The 21,978-nt window shown below is 45.4% G+C and overlaps 1 protein-coding gene across 3 annotated transcripts in view; it reads right to left on the minus strand.

Annotated features, from left to right (window-relative positions):
* Positions 1–21,740, minus strand: part of TNS1 (tensin 1) — a 2,137,091-nt gene extending 2,115,351 nt beyond the window's left edge. For 2 of the 3 annotated variants that reach the window (XM_069616815.1, XM_069616816.1), the window contains exon 1: positions 21,243–21,740. In XM_069616815.1, the coding sequence (XP_069472916.1) occupies positions 21,243–21,353 (111 nt within the window). In that variant the 5' untranslated portion in view covers positions 21,354–21,740. The remainder of the gene's footprint in view (positions 1–21,242) is intronic. The other variant, XM_069616817.1, reaches the window with a different exon arrangement.
* Positions 21,741–21,978: the final 238 nt, after the last annotated feature.

A 21,978-nucleotide genomic window follows, 5' to 3' on the forward strand; every position in this document is an offset into this window, starting at 1 on the left:
CGTAGCTTAGTATGCTGCTTGCAGAGATCAAAATAAGCGTGGCAAAGTCCCTTTCAGTCTCCTTACCCTCTTGATTCCTGCTGTAATCTGAATGATAAACAAGTAGAATTTCAAGGGCAACATTAGCAGTCTAGACACGGGTACTTGTGTCTTCCAGCACAGGTACAGGAAACATTTAATCAATAGCAGCCACAAGGAAGGAATATCGGACATCGAATAACTGCAGGACACAGATTGTATGAAAAAGAAGCGCATAATCCATAATAGACAAACAACTCTGATTAGCTGCCTCACAGATGCAAAAGCGCTCATGCGTGGATCCAAGTGACCAATGGGAAGCAAGGAGAAAGCTACACATACCATAGCGTAGAGAGTTGACGATTTGAAGATACCAGAAAAATATCCGTATCCAAACAGACTGAAATTAAAAGAGGGACATGGTTTTCAAGTAGCGTTGCCATTATAGAGAAACTTACCAAGTAGCTTTGTTGAGCAATATATTAATGCTCACTACTATTATAGGGGAAGAAACACTGTATATAGCCAATGAAACAATGAGTGAGTCTTTTTTAAAGATCATACCCTGAGAACAAAATCATTTCGAAAGGCTGATAAACTTGAAAGGTATAGGGACTGGTAATTTTGACAGGTGAGGCAATGCAAGATTAAATGAGATGCCCAGGATCACACATTGGCTAAAAGGTGAATCTGGGATTCGCACACTCTCTGCAATGTATTCACTTTACAACTTTATTTTATTTATTGGACATATGTATGGTGCCTATTCATAGGTGTTTTCAGGCGCCACAAGACAAAAAGGGGGGTGGGGAGCATGGGATATCATAAGAGCAACAGGAAAACAAAGAGACAGTTCTATTGGCCTTGTGATAATCATACCATGCAAGGGCTTGAAGAGATGAGTGCACATTTTGGGGGTAGAAGGAGAAATGCAATAGAGGGGAGACCCCCAGGGCGGAAGTGCAGTACAGGCCAAGGTGGCAAATGCCATGGGAAAGAGGGTAGAGGGGAGGCAAATTCAGGGGGCAGGCGGACTGGGTAGGAATAGTCCGGGAAAGGGAGCCCAAGGGCAAGTGCTGGCAAAGGATGCTGGGAGGGACTGGTAGGGGGGTGGTGATTTGGTCCCTGTATGACTCAGAAGGGGCCAAGCCCCAGTCGCAGCAGCAGGTGGAGAGCTTAGCAAGCGAGGGGCAGATGTAAGGCAGTGGCGAAAAGGAAGGTCTTGAGAAGTTTCTGGAATTTACGAAGATCCGGCTCAAGTCTGATGGGGAGAGAGAGGCTGGTCCAGAGGGAGGCACCAGCCTAGGAGAGTGATCTACCTCCAACTCTCGGCTTGGAGAAATGTTTGACCTGCAGAAATTGGAGCCACAGGACCAAAGTGTTCTGGCTGGCAGGTATCAAGGTATTCTTTTCTTGTTCTTACCCTGAACTAAAATAATCCCATTTTACCGAACAGACTTGGAAAATATGCAAATCACATGACCCAACACAAACCCTTTCAAAGAAGACAGCACAGTATTGTCAGTGATAAATGATATGTCCAGGATCACTGTACCGTCTGCTGGCAAAGCCTGGATCAAAGCATAGATGCTTTGGTTCCACAGTCTGGAATCTGGGAACATAATCACCTCTGTGGACTAAACACTGTTTGCCATTGGAGGTGCCTGCCTAGGTTTTACAACTCCCCATCTGAACAAACCAATTTCTAGACCTTCATCATACTGATGCTGTGTTAATTTCTATAGCAACCACTGTCTGGTGCAGGTATATTGGTGATGATAACACCTGGTGTGCTAAGAGCCAAAGTACATATACATGCAGACTTATCAACTTCATACATTGGAAAGGCTATATCAGACTTGCTAGAATGTTGCATAGGAACGCACATCTCTGAAATGAGTGCTTAACACACTGAGCTATCCTCTGAACCAGCGTGACACTTCAATTCATCAATATCCATTTCAACTTTGGCTATTGCACATGATCAACATAATCCCCACAGAAAGCCGAGAATGCAACAGCTGTTGTGCACAAACTATGTATGCAACAGTGAACATAGAAATCAGTACAGGATGAAAAGATGAGAGCAGAATGTACTTCTCAACAACAGAAGGCAACATGTTTAGAGCCTCACGAGCACACCATAACAAATCCTGTTGTGTGATATTTAATTGTGGTAACTAATGGAAACAGACTTATTTTAATCCAGCTGCATTTTTTGCCTCACCTCCAAGGTGAGGGCCTGGAGCAAGTGCCCCTTTTGCCACCCCATAAAGACATCCCTGAACCCATGTCACGACATATGCTATGTGCGGTTCGATGCGTTTACATCGAAAATAATTTATATTTGCGGACAATTTCGTTCAAAGCAATTTGATGAATTCGACCAACACGTCCACGTTGAAATCTTCCTATCCCCGCGGCACCTGACTGGGTTGAGCTGCGGAAGAACGACGTTGGCCTCGGCAAGATGGCCACTGTTCTTTGAGCCTCCCCCTGTACTTTACGCGAAGTCCATCTCTGCAAAGGATCTGGGAATTTCCTTAAAGGGGTGCTCATCTGAGTGGATAAGAGGTAGAAGCACCGTAGCAGTGGTGAGAGCTTTGTACAATGTTTTCCTGCACTACTGCAATGGCCCGTCTTTCAGGGCTGCCTGTATGGTCGACTTAGCAGTGCCAGCATGAGCGCAATATCACTGCTATTCCTTAGGGAGAATTCTGGGAATCAGGCTCGGATTCACTGTCTAAGCTGCATTTGATTTCGAGGTCTGCTGCTTATCTGAATGGTCCTTGTGTGACCCGAGACCAGATAACATAATATAGACAAAAAGAAGATACAACCCCATGCGGTTCCTGGGGTCAAATGTTCTGGGGGACACATACCAACATCCACCCCTTCCAAAGGAAATCTGTGGTTACAAGGTGTTATGGGTTTGCCTTCCAGTGATATTAAGATGGGAAGAAAGTCATCAGGTTGTCACTGGCTGCTTAAAAGATATTAAAAACACCTGTTTCAAGATATTGAGAGGCCCACTCCTCTTAGTTCCCAGTGAGAGTGGGGAGATATAGGGCCTGATTCACAGAAGCCTTTTATAATGGCATGATCCCATTGAAAAACACTGTGAATCAGGCCAACAGCATCTAGAGCTGGTGAGGTCTGTGAACCGCCAGCAATGCAAAGGTTATCACTCACTGAATAATGGCAATTAATGTTAGAGCAAAGAAAGGCCTGGTCATTGGAAATCATCATTTTAAGTACAACTGATGTGGGGAGAATCCCCCTGCAGCCCTCACCCCACATCCACCCACTTTAATTAATACATCAATCCTACCCGATCTATATTCACGCATCAAATCGTTGTTAAAACTGCGATGTCTTCTAGTATGTCAATAAGGTGTTTCTAACTTTTCAGGTCCCTTTCTTCTAAACTGTGACAGGTCACTGCCATTAGCTGACAAGGAGACTTTTATAGCAGGATGTTTCTTTATTGCACTGCTAGACATTAGCAGAGGAGGGCTCTCAACTTAAACCATAGCATCTGACTGTAATACTTTTTTATGAAATCTAATTCAGTTCTGTGACCTTATCAAAGAAAGTTGGTCTTAGGCCTCATTCTTGTAGTTGGCTACGGAACTCCATGGTGACTTGCAATATCATTATAATGCATGGTAGGGGATACTTTATTGCATATGTAATAGAAGATGCTATTCTCATAACCCTGTAGTTCTGGCATCACAACTTGCTGAAAATAATAATATCCTGTAATTATGTTGACAGTACATGCCGGTCGACCGGCAGTAGGTCTCATATGAGGTGGGTGCAGCATTTGCTGTCCTATGCCCCACACAGAAGCACTGCTCCTTGGTCCATTAACTTGAAGACATCTGCACTTTCCAAAACAAAACACAGCCCTTCTAAATAATGTAATGGTTTACTAACTTCAAGGCAGCCACTGACTACCTAAAAGCACAATACACACCTACCTTACAGCCCCCCAATCAAGTACCGGTGAAGAATGAGTCACCTTGGAGTCCAGGGCCTGAAGACACCACTGTGCTTGTGATCGTGTTTGTGTTCAGTGTATTACAGTGCATTACATTGTCCTCATGATGTACAGGTGGGGGTTCAAACAAACGTGGTGGAGGGGATTTTATTTTTGGAATCTGTGAGAAGACTTTGGAGCATGTGGGCAGGGGCGTAGGAGACACATAAAATCTAGGGAGGACAGGGGACATCTTGGGGACTTTGCTTTATTTATTTATTTATTTAGTGTGTTTTAGTCAAAGAACTCGACTTTTCACAAAATTAGAATTAAAATAGCAGTAAATATTAAATTACAAATATCACTGTATAAAACAAGAGAAAAGAAGAAAAGAAAACAGAAGAAAATTAAACAATGCAGCAGCAAAGAACATGTCTTTGCATGTTGCATTTCTGGATTTTTCCTCTGACTATGAGCTCATGGTAAGAGAGAGGAAATAACAATTACTTCCAGTGTGCCACAGCTAGGAAGCCAGCTTGTTAAGAGGCAGATCACCTGTGAGTGGGCTCCTGCCAAATAAAGGAGTTGAAGCCTTTTCTACCAACTGCAAGTTGCTACTTTTTTTGTGTGGGGCAAGGAGACGTGTGTGTCTCTTGGAATGGAAAGATGGGGGTTTCAAAGTAAGAGGAAATATTGTTTGTACCTCTGAGCAAACCCTGTTATGGGAGTAGAGGGACCAGGTGTGTGATGTTGCTGCTTTGACTGTCCTCTGGGGACGGGGGGGGGGTGCAGCAAACAAGGAGGATGAGCGATCGCAAGCCCACCCCCTTATAAGCACTCCCCAGGTCCACGGCCAGATGTGTCGGACCCAGGGTATGCCTAGTGGGTAGGGTGTATGTGGACCCAGGTGGGTGGCCAGAGGGGCAGCCCGCTATGTGGGCTGCCCCTGTAGCGCCCCTGCGAGGGCCGGGCCAGCCTCTCACGATGAGTCTGGTCCCTCTTATTCCATCTCATGCTGGCTTCAGAGCCTAGCCTTTCTTTGCCTTTGTTATTCTGAATGCAGAGCTGGACTCTGTTCCTTTCTCGTTTAACATTTACTGCAAAGCCTGATCTATTTGATTCTCTCATATGTTACTAGGACGGCAGAGCATGGGTCCTCTGCCCTGTTGCATTATTCAAAGAGCCCCTCTGGCCTTTCTTTGCCCCTCCCTTGTCTCATTGCTTGCTTGCTTAATACATACCTCCTTGCTTGAACACTCAACATATTCTCCCTAACACAGCAATGGCAGCTGCAGTCTGTCTTAATTTCTACTTGTTCTGTGTCTTGAATTGGCCTCTTATTTCCGTTTTTCTGTCTGCAGGGGAAAGGCATTTTAAAGTCACTGCCATGATGGTTCTACCTGGCCATAAGAGGGCAACAGCTAGCCAATATTGGAAGAACATGGCATATTACGCCAGAGGCTGGCAACTGCCTTCCTTATGCCTACACAAGAGACACAACTCTTGCCTTTGTTTCTAACAGAAATTCAGTGGATGAAGAAAGGCAAGAACACACATATTGCTTATAAATGAAGGGGATGATGTCACTCTTGGTTAAGACATTTTGATCAGGCCAGGAGCTCATTTCCAGCTGCAATTAAGCGATTACCTTTTAGACTTCTGGCTTTAAATAACGTTAGTATCACCTTGAAAGCACAGAGGTTGCTCAACAGGGATCCTGGAGCACAAGGGCTACCCTACTCGTGGACATGGATGATTGGAGGGCATTCTTGCCCTGGTTTGGAGCCTGGCCCCTACAGCCATGATGGGGCAGGGGCCTATTACTTTTGGTTGTACGTACCCTTTGAGGGTGGGCAGACATTGCCTCCTGCTTTAGCCCACTAACAGCTCTGCTTTGCAACTTTATCACACATACCTGTCAGGTGGCATGTAACTCAATGCTACTAATGTTATCAGCCTCAGAAGTCTGGAATCCTTTGCCACATCAACTAGGGTGCAGGCTTGCCACCTAAGACTTACACATGTCTGAGTCGGCATCTGTCACCCTGTGGGGAAGACACACATAGAAAGAGCAGGGCACAGTGCCCTTGTGGGTTTTTCACACTTCTTCCTCGGGGTGGGCACAAGTTACTCCTCAGCAAAAGTGGCTGGGCAACATTCTCCCACTTTGACAATGTCACCCAAAGAGCAAAATTGGCCATTTGAAATACCTCTGTCGACTTATTATTGCGCAATCCACACTGATGGGTTTAAGCACCTGCTTAACGCCAGATGGCAATTAAGGGAATTTGCCAACGCACTCAAGAAGCACAGGACACCCTCGTACCAGCGACATGCCATGCTCACTCATTCTGATCACGAATTCGCATTTATCTGGGGTCATGTTAAATGTATTTATTTATTTCTTACATGTGTAGCATCACGCAAAACCCCCAAGCATCAATGCGCAAAGTAAACTGCATGGAGTGGACCACTTCCATTGGTGCACGTTTTTACTTTTCCGCCACAAAATGGAAGATTTTTGCGTAAAAGGCAGGTGAAATCACATTGCTTTTCCACTTTGGGAGTGTAAATAACTCACGCAATTAGCGATTGCTGGCGGAATTGACAATGGCTTCCTCTGGACTCTGCCTGCTTTTACCAGGTTTCATTTCCAAGCAGATCCAAGAGGAATCCCTTTCCTTATTTCCACCATGAGAATCCATGCTGGCAGTAAGGCCGCATTTGTCTGGTTCAGCGGGAAATACAAGGGGTCCTGGTGTGTCCACTCGGCTCCCAAACTCCACCCAGAATATGCATGAAAATCTGGCCAATTAGAAAAAGCAACAGTAATAGTGTTTTCCACCACTTTTTCTGAACCAATTGACCTGGAAAATGCTGTGTTGCATCGGAAGCTGAATGCATTCACTCTGACTATTATCCCACTGGAAGATTAAGCCAGGTGCTGAACACAGGTGTTACATATTCCTGTGCGCAATCTCCATTTAGAGAATTAACTAACTGAGCTACCTTACAAATGATATCTCCTCTGGGGCTTTACCGTCTTAACCCCTTAAATGCCATGGGTATTTCCCCCCAGTGCAAAGGCCTTTTTTGGTGATTTCGGTATGTCGCCATTCAATTCCTTGTAACTTCTTTGTTACATGAGACATCTCGGCCAAAGTTGGCCCTTTTTTCCCCACATGTAGGCAGTCATAACGCCACCCAGGAATCCGAGTTTGCTGTAGGGGGGTTAGAGAAAATAACCAAAAAGGAGAACATTTGTTTTTTTTTCCGAAAATGCCAATAAAATGTTGCACTAAGAAGCCTGTGGTGTTTTCCTTGTAAGAGCTAGGAACAAATGGTTTGCTGTGCTGGATTCGCCATTTTCCAGGCTTTCAAGAACAGATTGAGTGGAAACCAAAATAACATATGTTGATATGCTAATCAGCCATTTTGTGAGAGGTAGGCGATTTTGGCATTTTTTGTCCAATAGGACATGCATGGACGGAATGGAAGAAAAGGGTAGGAAAGCTGAATGGGAAGCCAGAAAGACATACATTTCTGAAAAGGAGACAATATTCCAAGTTTAGGAAGGGGTGATTTGCGCAGGTCAGGCAACAACTATGTAGGGAAAGATTCCATACTTTGGGGGGAAATCGGGAAAATGACAGAAAAAAAAAACACAATTTCCACATATTTCACTCTGGTCACCCACCGAAACACACAGCCAATAACACATGGCCTACCTTCCCACGCTCCCACAGGTTTCCCGACAAAAATGGTACCTCACATGTGTGGGTGCACCTACCTGGGTTCAAAGGGAAAAGCCTAAAACACTGGTAACCCCAAGTCTTTTCGCACAGCAGATTTTCAGGAATTTTGCTCATGTGGACAACCTACAGATTTGGGCCTAGGGTGTCGAAGCCACGAAGGAAAACAGGGAACCCCATGCATTTCCGAAAAGAAGACACCCGTGGGAATCCATAGAGGTCTGACTTGAGCAAATCGCCCCATAATTTATGACCCACAATCCCTGACAAAATCTGAAATTTAGTGGAAAAAACACAAATTTCACTTTGTCTGGGATTGTGGGTAATAAAGTCTGGGGCGATTCGCGCAAGTCAGACCTCTGTGGATTCCCATGGGTGTCTTCTTTTCGGAAATGCATTGGGTACCCTATTGTCCTTCGTGGCTTTGACACCCTAGGCCCAAATCTGTAGGTTGTCTCCCCAAACCCTTTGGGGGTTACCAGTGGTTTAGCCTTTTCCCTTTGTGCCCAGGTAGGTTCACCCACACATGTGAGGTACCGTTTATGTCGGGACACCTGTGGGAACGCGGCAAGGTAGGACATGTGGTGTTGGCAGCTTGTTTCGGTGGGTGGTAAGAGGGAAATGTCTGGAAATTGCAGTTTTTTTCACCAAATTTCAGACTTTGCCAGAGATTGTGGGTAAAACATTCTGGGACGATTCGCGCAAGTCAGACCTCTGTGGATTCCCACGGGTGTCCTCTTTTTGTAAATGCATGGGGTTCCCTGTTTTCCTTGGTGGCTTCGACACCCTAGGCCCAAATCTGTATGTCGTCCACATGAGCAAAATCTGCTCTGCCGAATGGCTGGGGGTTACCAGTGGGTTAGCCTTTTCTAGGTAGGTGCACCCACACATGTGAGGTACCATTTTCGTCGGGACACCTGTGGGAATGTGGGATGGTAGGACATCTGTTGTTGGCGGCGTGTTTCCGTGGGTGGGCAGAGAGAAATGTCTCTGAAATTTGGTGGAAAAAAACACAATTTTCAGACATTTCACTCTGGCCACCCACTGAAACACGCCGCCAACAACACATGTCCTGCCATCCTGCATTCCCACAGGTGTCCCGACGAAAATGGTACCTCACATGTGTGGGTGCACCTACCTAGGCGCAAAGCCAAAAGGCTAACCCACTGGTAACCCCAAGCCTTTCGGCAGAGCAGATTTTGCTCATGTGGACAACATACAGATTTGGGCCTAGGGTGTCGAAGCCACCAAGGAAAACAGGGAACCCCATGCATTTCCAAAAAGAGGACAACCGTGGGAATCCACAGAGGTCTGACTTGCGCGAATCGTCCCAGAATGTACTACCCACAATCCCTGGCAAAGACTGAAATTTGGTGAAAAAAACTACAATTTCCAGACATTTCCCTCTTGCCACCCACCGAAATACGTTGCCAACACCACATGTCCTACCTTCCCGCGTTCCCACAGGTGTCCTGACATAAACGGTACCTCACATGTGTGGGTGAACCTACCTTGGCACAAAGGCAAAAGGCTAAACCACTGGTAACCCCCAAAGGGTTTGGGGAGACAACCTACAGATTTGGGCTTAGGGTGTCAAAGCCAAGAAGGAAAATAGGGTACCCAATGTATTTCCGAAAAGAAGACAACGGTGGGAATCCACAGAGGTCTGACTTGCATGAATCGCCCCAAACTTTATTACCCACAATCCCAAAGTGAAATTTGTGTTTTTTCCACTAAATTTCAGAGTTTGTCAGGGATTGTGGGTGATAAATTATGGGCCGATTTGCGCAAGTCAGACCTCTATGGATTCCCACGGGTGTCTTCTTTTCGGAAATGCATGGGGTTGCCTGTTTTCCTTCGTGGCTTCGACACCCTAGGCCCAAATCTGTAGGTCGTCCACATGAGCAAAATTCCTGAAAATCTGCTGTGCGAAAAGACTTGGGGTTACCAGTGTTTTAGGCTTTTCCCTTTGAACCCAGGTAGGTGCACCCACACATGTGAGGTACCGTTTTTGTAGGGAAACCTGTGGGAACGTGGGAAGGTAGGCCATGTTTTATTGGCTGCGTGTTTCGGGGGGTGACCAGAGTGAAATATGTGGAAATTGTGGGTTTTTTTCTGTCATTTTCCCGATTTCCCCCCAAAGTATGGAATCTTTCCCTACATAGTTGTTGCCTGACCTGTGCAGTTCACACCTTCCTAAACTTGGAATATTGTCTACTTTTCAGAAATGTATGCCTTTCTGGCTTCCCATTCAGCTTTCCTACCCTTTTCTTCCATTCCGTCCATGCATGTCCTATTGGACAAAAAATGCCAAAATCGCCTACCTCTCACAAAACGGCTGATTAGCATATCAAAATATGTTATTTTGGTTTCCACTCAATCTGTTCTTGAAAGCCTGGACAATGGTGAATCCAGCACCGCAAACCATTTGTTCCTAGCTCTTACAAGGAAAACACCACAGGCTTCTTAGTGCAACATTTTATTGGCATTTTTGGAGAAAAAAAACAAATGTTCTCCTTTTTGGTTATTTTCTCTAACCCCCCTACAGCAAACTCGGATTCCTGGGTGGCGTTATGACTGCCTACATGTGGGGAAAAAAGGGCCAACTTTGGCCGAGATATCTCATGTAACAAAGAAGTTACAAGGGATTGAATGGTGACATACCGAAATCACCAAAAAAGGCCTTTGCACTGGGGGGAAATACCCATGGCATTTAAGGGGTTAAGACGGTAAAGCCCCAGAGGAGATATCATTTGTAAGGTAGCTCCGTTAGTTAATTCTCCAAATGCAGATTGTGCACAGGAATATGTAACACCTGTGTTCAGCACCTGGCTTAATCTTCCAGTGGGATAATAGTCAGAGTGAATGCATTCAGCTTCCGATGCAACACAGCATTTTCCAGGTCAATTGGTTAAGAAAAAGTGGTAGAAAACACTATTACTGTTGCTTTTTCTAATTGGTGATTTTCATGCATATTCTGGGTGGAGTTTGGGAGCCGAGTGGACACACCAGGACCCCTTGTATTTCCCGCTGCACCAGACAAATGCGGCCTTACTGCCAGCATGGATTCTCATGCTGGAAATAAGGAAAGGGATTCCTCTGGGATCTGCTTGGAAATTAAACCTGGTAAAAGCGGGCAGAGTCCAGAGGAAGCCATTGTCAATTCCGCCAGCAATCGCTAATTGTGTGAGTTATTTACACTCACAAAGTGGAAAAGCAATTTGATTTCACCTGCCTTTTACGCTAAAATCTTCCATTTTGTGGCGGAAAAGTAAAAACGTGCACCAATGGAAGTGGTCCACTCCATGCAGTTTACTTTGCGCCTTGATGCTTGGGGATTTTGCGTGATGCTACACATGTAATAAATAAATAAATAAATACATTTAACATGACCCCAGATAAATGCCGATTCATGGTCAGAATGAGTGAGCATGGCATGTCGCTGGTACGAGGGTGTCCTGTGCTTCTTGAGTGCGTTGGCAAATTCCCTTAATTGCCATCTGGCGTTAAGCAGGTGCTTAAACCCATCAGCGTGGATTGTGCAATAATAAGTCGACAGAGGTATTTCAAAAGGCCAATTTTGCTCTTTGGGTGACATTGTCAAAGTGGGAGAATGTTGCCCAGCCCCTTTCTCTGCGGAGTGAATTGTGCCCACCCCGAGGAAGAAGTGTGAAAAACCCACAAGGGCACTGTGCCCTGCTCTTTCTGTTTGTGTCTTCCCCACAGGGCGACAGATGCCGACTCAGACATGTGTAAGTCTCAGGTGGCAAGCCTGTACCCTAGTTGATGCGGCAAAGGATTCCAGACTTCTGAAGCTGATAACATTAGTAGCATTGAGTTACATGCCACCTGACAAGTATGTGTGATAAAGTTGCAAAGCAGAGCTGTTAGTGGGCTAAAGCAGGGGGCAATGTCTGCTCTCCCTCAAAGGGTACGTACAACCAAAAGTAATAGGCCCCTGCCCCATCATGGCTGTAGGTGCCAGGCTCCAAACCAGGGCAAGAATGCCCTCTAATCATCCATGCCCACGAGTAGGGTACCCCTTGTGCTCCAGGATACCTGTTGAGCAACCTCTGTGCTTTCCAGGTGATACTAACATTATTTAAAGCCAGAAGTCTAAAAGGTAATCGCTTAATTGCAGCTGGAAATGAGCTCCTGGTGTGATCAAAATGCCTTAACCAAGTGTGACATCATCCCCTTCATTTATAAGCAATATGTGTGTTCTCGCATTTCTTCATCCACTGAATTACTGTTAGAAACAAAGGCAAGAGTTGTGTCTCTTGTGTAGGCATTAAGAAGGCAGTTGCCAGCCTCTGGCGTCATATGCCATGTTCTTCCAATATTGGCTAGCTGTTGCCCTCTTATGGCCAGGTAGAACCATCATGGCAGTGACTGGCAAATGAATAAAAAAATAGGGTTCCTGGTGTGGAACCTATTCTACCCAGGAGGGTTAACTAGGAAAACAAAAGATACAAATGAATAGGTCCAAGGATGCTAGGCTCAGAACAACACCTCCACATGTATTATCAAACTCTGCATTGCTAAGGAAGGAATCACTCTTCAATAGTGTGTTGTAGAGATAAATCTCATTTTTTTATATTAAAGTTGTGTGCAAAAAGACATAAATCCAACATTTAGAGAAATTAAGACATCAACATGGTTTGCTAAAACAGAACAATCAGACAAAAAAACAGAAAGATATTTACAACACACAGTGCCAAAAAAACATTTTTTGGGACAATCTCCAAATTGTGTGTGTGTAACAAACCCGACTCCTATTAGGATTTGCCAAGAAATTCACATATTGCAGTGTACATATTCAAGTCAACATTTGTGGAAAACACATAGAACAATGGTGGGTAGACAAAATTATTTTTCTTGCGTAAACAGCATTAATGTGCTGTAGTTTTGGGGGGAGTAGTGCGTCTACACCATGTGTTTCAGCCGTTTCTAGGTGGGCTAGGTGTGCCTCATCTTTAACACGGCCTTCATCAAGACGGAGTTCTGTGTAGATTGACGTCTGTGCTGCAGGGGAAGGAGACTACAGTCAGGGGGGTGTCTGAGCCAAAATTATTTAGTTTGAGTGAATCACGTGTGGTTGATGTAAAATCAAAAAGCACATAGCTTACCTATGGGTTAATAGATTTCACAGGCGCTAAATTTGAGATATGCTAGCCGCATGGGCTGGTCTCTGTATGGTCCTGTTGCAAATAACAGAGAACGAGAGAAGCAAAGGGAGGTTGAAGCTAAACTTGTCCCCGTTTAAAAAGGCATGAAAAAAAGTGTTTTATTATATGCAGGGAAAGAAGTCTTACCTCTCGCTGGAGGTCGAAAAATGCTGATCCAGGGTGGTATCAGTGGGAAACAGACACGGCTTGCACAGCTAAAAAATATATATGGCTCATGGTGAGTGTGGTTACCTAGTAACAACTGTCTCATATATAAAGCGGTAAGTGCAGGGTTTATTTTAAAGTACCTGTGAGGGTTGCAGCATGGGCAGCCTGTCTGCCAAAAAAGTACGAGCTGGAGCTCCTCAGGCTGCTGTGTCACAGTTGAGACTGCAGGGGCCTGACTGCAAAGCGTTGGTAACGCTGTTGCTAGGTCCCTGTAGGTATTTATATGTCAGCCATCTTGGAATGGCCCTAGAATCGAGTGAGAAACAAAATGATGGATTCTGCTCCATCCGGGGGGCACAAAAAAAGCTCAATCAATTATGGGTGTGATTAGTGTCAACGCGTGTCTAAAAAGTTAATTTAGACAATTTTGTTGACAAACGGTTGTCATGGCAACCGTAAGCATTGCGGGGTGGCATTGGTTTTTTATACTCTGAGACCACCTCCACACTACGAAACGAGGAGGGTGTGCTCACTAGAGGTTTGACTGAGGACCAATTAGAAATACTCAATCAAAAGAAAAAAAGAATAATTCGAACAGAGCTACATGGCAAGTTCATGCTCGAATACTTGAGGGCCGGCATAATACCCGAAGGCCTCCAGGTACGGAACATCCCCAGGGTATTTACAGATAACCCTAAGTTCACGAAAAACTTTAGTGGGGTTGGAAATAAATGCAGCCGCGATTGGTTGATTCTGGTTATAGACACGGCTAAAGAGGAATGTGAAAAACAAGGCGCTGAATTAATCGATTTGGAAAAAAGTTTCTCGAAGACAAATCTATTCAGGATGCTAAGGATAAGCTGGATAAATTGGAGTTGGAAATCACCAAGTTCAAAAATCTGACACTGGACAGGAAGGTGGACAAGTTCAAAAAAGACCTAGCGAACTATTCAGAAGAAAAAACCTATCCTTTTGTCAGACCTACATACTACACAGATTTACAAGCAAGCCAAAACTACAATCGGAGAAATAGATCAGTCAATTTCGCAGGGACCTCCTCCAGTGGGAGTGGAAGTACCTCAAGCCTACCGGGATCTACAGTGCAACAGCAACCACAACCTTTTTTTTCCCAGGGGCGGACAAAGAGGAAGACCCAGGAGACGACCGACGCAACCAGGACAGCGAATGAGAACGCGCCAGTGGTACCAAAACCAAGGACAGAACCAGGGATACCAGTCTTCATCTTATCCACCCGCTTTATGACCCCACCAGAATTAAGGCTCCTCGCCAAGGGTTTATCCTTCGTCCCTGCCCAAAAGGCACGACCTTTCGAGATTGAATTAGAACTGCGGAAATTCTTCAGAAATGTACGTTTGAAACATTTTTTTGAAGTTTACTTACCTTCGTGCAGAGACACTGGACAACAACAACCACAGAATAAGTCAGACAACACTACAGGTTTAAAAGAACAATCCAAGTTCTATCCTCCACCTGGCTCGACTCCCGTCGAGATCATAACTTTTGAGAAGATAGTCACCAAGACCATACTAGCTGGTTTTAAAAAAGACAACTTCTACAGCGATAACCTTGACAAAGAAGAAAGGATTGCTATGAGAAATTTGGAAACCGACAGATCAATCCCAATCAAGCCCGCAGACAAAGGGGGCGGCATAGTCGTTTGGGATACCTCTGATTACAACATTGAGTGCCTACGACTACTGGGCGATCGAGAAGCTTACCTACCTTTGGAATACAACCCTACCAAGGTCCTCCAAGACGAAATTACAAGCCTCACTCAACACGCCCTCACGCAAGGTTGGATATGTGAAGATGAGAAGATGTTCTTGAACAAAACCAACCCACGCATTCCAGCCTTCTATATCATCCCAAAGATGCATAAAAATTCAGAAAAACCGCCCGGTAGACCGATTGTATCGGCGTGTGAATCCCTCCTGGAACCTTTGTCCCTTTACACAGACTATTTTCTAAAACCTTTTGTAATCAAAATGCCCTCCTACCTAAAGGATACCACACACACTATTAACTTACTTGACGACATCATCCTCACCACCGATAGCCTCCTTGTCACAATGGATGTCGAGGCTCTATATACATCGATACCACAACAAGAAGGTCTAGAAGCCATTCGTGACATCCTGAACACCAGAGAAGACTTAGATTCTACCCCCACAAATTTCATCCTTGAGTGCACTAGATTGGCAATGTCTGAAAATTTCTTCCTGTTCCAGAACCAAATCTACAAACAAACTAAAGGTGTGAGTATGGGCGCTACTTTCGCCCCGGACATTGCCAATCTATATATGGCCCGCTACGAAAAGAACCATGTCTTCCCGCCAGACAGCCACTTCCTAGGAAACATCTGATTATGGAAGAGATACATTGACGACGTGATTATTATATGGCAGGGGACACCTTTGGAACTACAACAGTTCCACAGTTGGATCAACTTAAGAAATACCCACATTAATTTTACCATGCATTGGGACCACCACCAAATAGATTTCTTGGATCTGCATATCTACAAGACCGGGGATCGACTAAAAACTGAGTTGTTTCGAAAACCCACGGACCGCAACACTTTGTTGCACTTCCAAAGTTATCATCCGATGGGATTAAAGTACAATTTACCTTACGGACAATTTTTGCGTATACGAAGAAATTGTTCAGACCTGGCAAAATTCCATCAACATGCGGAAGGACTAACCCAACGACTTGCAGAGAGAGGCTATCCAAAAAAGGCCATCAACCAAGCCAAAAAGAGAGCCAAACATACACCTAGAGAAATCTGTTTGGAAAACAAACCAAAAAAAGATTTGGGAAGACTGGTATGTGTCACCACTTTTGGACCCTTGAGCCTATTGATCCAGAAAACCATCAAGAAGAACTGGCATTTGGTGAAACACCCCGGCACTCTGCACAATGTGCCATGTTTTGTTTTCAAGAAAAACAGAAATCTAAGAGACGCTCTAGTACACACCTTCATAGAGCCACCCCCACAAACACAGAACACACTATGGGATTTACCTCCGATAGTCGGACATCACAAATGTGGTCAATGTGTGGCATGCCCTTTGACCCTACAAAAGAAATCTTTCGAACATACACAAGTTAAATGGACAATGAAAGATTTTACAAACTGCAACACGAAGGGTGTCATATATGTAATACAATGCCCTTGCAAACTCCTCTACATAGGCAAAACCACACGTGCCATCAAAATGCGCATTTCTGAACATCGTTCCTGTATCAGGAACAAGGTAGCAGACAAGCCCCTAGTAGAGCATTTTATCAGTAAGAACCATAGTGATACTGATCTAAGATGGTTTGTCCTCCAAAAAGTGAAACCAGCAAAGCGTGGGGGGGAACTGAACAAAACGCTGACCCAATTAGAACAACGGTGGGTCCACAGACTTAACTCCGTTCAGGCTGGTCTAAATGTGTCAGTTGAATGGAAGTCTTTCCTGTAATGACATGTGCCCAATGATTGAGTATGAGCTATGAACTTCTTAACACTATGATCATTTTTTCATTTCATGAAATGCAGAAGTCAGTAGACATTATGACACTGTGTGTTTTTTTTGGTCAATGTATGAAATCACCTACATGAAAAACTATACTTTCTTTGTTAATTCCAAATGTTTTCTGTCATTATGAAACTATGTATTAAGTTTCCAGGCGACACGCCCTAATTCTCACCCTCTCGGGCTGTTAGTAATACAATACAAACTGTCCACCTATTAATTATGGTTTTTCTCTGCTGAGATTCCTGAGACACATAAACATTTTGTGATCCATGCCACAACATATTGAAATGAAGTATTTTCGGAAATCACAACCTCATGGGGCCATTAGCTATGTTGTCTCAGAGTATAAAAAACCAATGCCACCCCGCAATGCTTACGGTTGCCATGACAACCGTTTGTCAACAATATTGTCTAAATTAACTTTTTAGACACGCGTTGACACTAATCACACCCATAATTGATTGAGCTTTTTTTGTGCCCCCCGGATGGAGCAGAATCCATCATTTTGTTTCTCACTCGATTCTAGGGCCATTCCAAGATGGCTGACATATAAATACCTACAGGGACCTAGCAACAGCGTTACCAACGCTTTGCAGTCAGGCCCCTGCAGTCTCAACTGTGACACAGCAGCCTGAGGAGCTCCAGCTTTTTTGGCAGACAGGCTGCCCATGCTGCAACCCTCAGAGGTACTTTAAAATAAACCCTGCACTTACTGCTATATATATGAGACAGTTGTTACTAGGTAACCACACTCACCTTGAGCCATATATATTTTTTAGCTGTGCAAGCCGTGTCTGTTTCCCACTGATAACACCCTGGATCAGCATTTTTCGACCTCCAGCGAGAGGTAAGACTTTTTTCCCTGCATATAATAAAAAACTTTTTTTCATGCCTTTTTAAACGGGGACATGTTTAGCTTCAACCTCCCTTTGCTTCTCTCGTTCTCTGTTATTTGCAACAGGACCATACAGAGACCAGCCCATGCGGCTAGCAGATCTCAAATTTAGCGCCTGTGAAATCTATTAACCCATAGGTAAACTATGTGCTTTTTGATTTTACATCAACCACACGTGATTCATTCAAACTAAATAATTTTGGCTAGACACCCCCCTGACTGTAGTCTCCTTCCCCTGCAGCACAGACGTCAATCTACACAGAACTCCGTCCTGATGAAGGCTGTGTTAAAGATGAGGCACACCTAGCCCACCTAGAAACGGCTGAAACACCTGGTGTAGACGCACTACTCCCCCCAAAACTACAGCACATTAATGCTGTTTACGCAAGAAAAATAATTTTGTGTACCCACCATTGTTCTATGTGTTTTCCACAAATGTTGACTTGAATATGTACACAGCAATATGTGAATTTCTTGGAAAATCCTAATAGCAGTCGGGTTTGTTACACACACACAATTTGGAGATTGTCCCAAAAAATGTTTTTTTGGCACTGTGTGTTGTAAATATCTTTCTGTTTTTTTGTCTGATTGTTCTGTTTTAGCAAACCATGTTGATGTCTTAATTTCTCTAAATGTTGGATTTATGTCTTTTTGCACACAACTTTAATATAAAAAAATGAGATTTATCTCTACAACACACTATTGAAGAGTGATTCCTTCCTTAGCAATGCAGAGTTTGATAATACATGTGGAGGTGTTGTTCTGAGCCTAGCATCCTTGGACCTATTCATTTGTATCTTTTGTTTTCCTAGTGACTGGCAAATGCCTTTCCCCTGCAGACAGAAAAGCGGAAATAAGAGGCCAATTCAAGACACAGAACAAATAGAAATTAAGACAGACTGCAGCTGCCATTGCTGTGTTAGGGGGAATATGTTGAGTGTTCAAGCAAGAAGGTATGTATTAAGCAAGCAAGCAGCGAGACAAGGGAGGGGCAAAGAAAGGCCAGAGGGGCTCTTTGAATAATGCAACAGGGCAGAGGACCCATGCTCTGCCGTCCTAGTAACATATGAGAGAATCAAATAGATCAAGCTTTGCAGCTAATGTTAAACGAGAAAGGAACAGAGTCCAGCTCTGCATTCAGAATAACAAAGGCAAAGAAAGGCTAGGCTCTGAAGCCAGCATGAGATGCAATAAGAGGGACCAGACTCATTGTGAGAGGCTGGCCCGGCCCTCGCAGGGGCGCTACAGTGGCAGCCCACATAGCGGGCTGCCCCTCTGGCCACCCACCTGGGTCCACATACACCCCACCTACTAGCCATACCCTGGGTCCGACACATCTGGCCCCGGACCTGGGGAGTGCTTATAAGGGGGTGGGCTTGCAATCGCTCATCCTCCTTGTTTGCTGTACCCTCCCCCCTCCCCGGAGGACAGTCAAAGCAGCAACATCACACACCTGGTCCCTCTACTCCCATAACAGGGTTTACTCAGAGGTACAAACAAGATTTCCTCTTTCTTTGAAACCCCCATCTTTCCATTCCAAGAGACACACACGTCTCCTTGCCCCACACACAAAAAGTAGCAACTTGCAGTTGGTAGAAAAGGCTTCAACTCCTTTATTTGGCAGGAGCCCACTCACAGGTGATCTGCCTCTTAGCAAGCTGGCGTCCTAGCTGTGGCCCACTGGAAGTAGTTGTTATTTCCTCTCTCTTACCATGAGCTCATAGTCAGATGAAAAATCCAGAAATGCAACATACAAAGACACGTTCTTTGCTGCTGCACCGTTTAATTTTCTTCTGTTTTCTTTTCTTCTTTTCTCTTGTTTTATACAGTGATATTTGTAATTTAATATTTACTGCTATTTTAATTCTAATTTTGTGAAAAGTCGAGTTCTTTGACTAAAACACACTAAATAGATAAATAAATAAATAAAGCCAAGTCCCCAAGATGTCCCCTGCCCCCCCCCCCAGATTTTATGTGTCTCCTAGGCCCCTGTCCGCTTCTATAGCCAGCATAGGGTGGCGAGGGTCCATGAGAGCGCTACTCTCAGGCGGCCGAATTAAAACGACAAGAGTAGCTGGAATCAAGGCCCAGTTGGAAGACCCCTTCTATCCATAAAAATGCCCTTTGTAATCACCCCACCCCCCTCAGACCTCCAAGGCTGGGGGGGGGGGGGTCGGGGGGGCTGGGCTTCGTTCTTTCAAACAGTCCTGTGTGTAATGTAGGACTTTTCTAAAATGGAATGCGCCAGTCTTATTGGGCGCAGGTTCACTGCAGTGATCTGAGCTCAGTCTGCAGGTCACGGATTCGAGCCCAGGCATGACCGACTCATCCTTTCATCTTTCCGAGGTCAACAGAGTCCTGGTGGCCATCAAATAGATACGATGGACACCTGTTGTGTGTAATGCTGCACAATCCCCAAAACGGTGGTTGCAAACGATATGTAAAAACAAAACATAATTGCAATAAGATGAAATGCAAGTATAGCTGTGTGGTTTTGGTTGCACATTCGGGTCTGCAAGCAGCAGAAGGCAATGGAATAAAATACCAATTGAATTAGATACGTATTGGGAGCTGGGGCGCTTTGCTAACCGGACAGACCTAGTGGAAATATTTAAATGTTGAAAGAGGCAACACCTGTGGTCCCATGGCGGCCGAAGGCTGTCTCTTCACACGTCAACACATCCGTGTTAGGATGAGCCCTCTTTCTAGTGGTTATGTTGCTGACCAATGAACCTGGGACAAAGGCACGAATCCCAGCGTCTGCTAAGTTTGGTGGCGCACAGAAACAGGTGATGAATACATGCCTACTTTGCGTACCCTCGTGTTTTGATCTCGGCAGAGCCCCGCACGCGGGGGCCCACATGACTATGTCGCCAGGGCACCTCTTGCCCAGCGATGGCTTGCATTTAAACAAAGCAAATGCATTCTGTGACGGGTAGTCTTTATTAACGTCAATAAAAAAAGAGCCCCTAAGGCTCTGATATCAATAATTGAAAGTAGGGTGTTGGGGGGTTAGGAATATAAACAGGTTTTGAGTGGCAGAACGTGTTACAATCATAAACGCTGATATACTGAAGGGTATTCATCGCAGAAAGTAAAGGGTGAGCTTGTTCTGGCGCACTTTGCCAGTGTGATGTGCCACATGAACTCGTGTAACAAGTGCTTCACACACTGAGCTACATTCTGAACCGTAGCGGGGCGCATGTATCAATAGTCATTCGATCGATATATTCCACAAAGCGAGCTCTAAATGTGTGTGGGTATACATGGTTATCCTTCGGAATGCGAGAGTTATATGTGCCTGCCCGCCCCTCGTCCCCAAGTGCATGTGTGTGTGTAGGGCACACGTGGGTCACCTGCCCACCTGGCCAGATCTCCCTACCCACGTTCTGCACACATGGACAACAGGTCGCCTTGTCAGCACTCCTCACCCATCACTGCATTTCAACCGCAAAACCATGCTTGCAATTAACGTAATTTAATAAATGCCCGCAGCCTTTACCCACGACCCTCTATAACCAAGGACATGTTTCCTTTAACACTTTCCCGCGCAGCTGCAGCGCAGAGCCTTCCTCCCTCAACACTACAGCCGCACCTGCGCCACCCAGCCAACCCCAGACACTGGACCTGCGCGCGGGACACTGGGATCCACGAGTGTGAGGTTCAGCGCCCATACGAGGTCCTGCTTGCAACCCTCCTCTTCTCGTCGCCTACCTTTGCCAGCAGCTGCTTCCTCTCCTCTTCCCTCTTGCCTCCATCTCGTCCCGTGTACGGCATTCGCAGGGAGTCCTCCTCGCAGCAAAGCAGGCTCACCTTGCAGCCCATCCAGGCAGGTGGGGACCCCGAATTAATAAGCGGCCATCGGGCTCCTGCCCTGGTACCCCGGCTGCCAGCAACCACACTCCGGTGTGTACCTTCCCACCCCCTGATTGCTTCTACCAAAGTCTATAAATTCAGTGGGGGGCAGAGAGCCAGGCACCCCGATCTCCCCCTGTCAGACCCGGATAGGTGGGCTGCGCGTTGGCAGCGCACGCCCTGTATGACTGACTGTCCTCTCCAAAGGCTTCTAGTCACACGCGCACATATTCCAAATATTCTGGGTTGCACAAGTGCCCTCCACTGTATTATGCATGAAGAGACGGCACAAGGAGTGCAGTAGAGAGCGTCTCCCAGTGTCCCAGACACTCCCCCTCTGATCTGCGCTCAGAGGAGAGAGGAGGATTATGTTCTGGGAATTGTGTGTGTGTGTGTGTTTTCCCTCTTCTTTCTTCTGCTCCTCCCACTGTTCAGGAAGTCAAGGGAGGTTTGTGTTTGGAAGAGGTGTTCAACACCCCCGGAGTTGTAATCAAACCCCAGCCCGCTCTCCAGAGCGACCGCTTTCTCACGCACACGCGCCCATGCCCCTCGCCCGGCTTCTACTCTGCAGGTGAGGTGGGAGGGTGGCAGAGAC

This window comes from Ambystoma mexicanum, chromosome 9 (assembly GCF_040938575.1).
Source record: "Ambystoma mexicanum isolate Mex_15411 chromosome 9, UKY_AmexF1_1, whole genome shotgun sequence".
NCBI lineage: Eukaryota > Metazoa > Chordata > Amphibia > Caudata > Ambystomatidae > Ambystoma > Ambystoma mexicanum.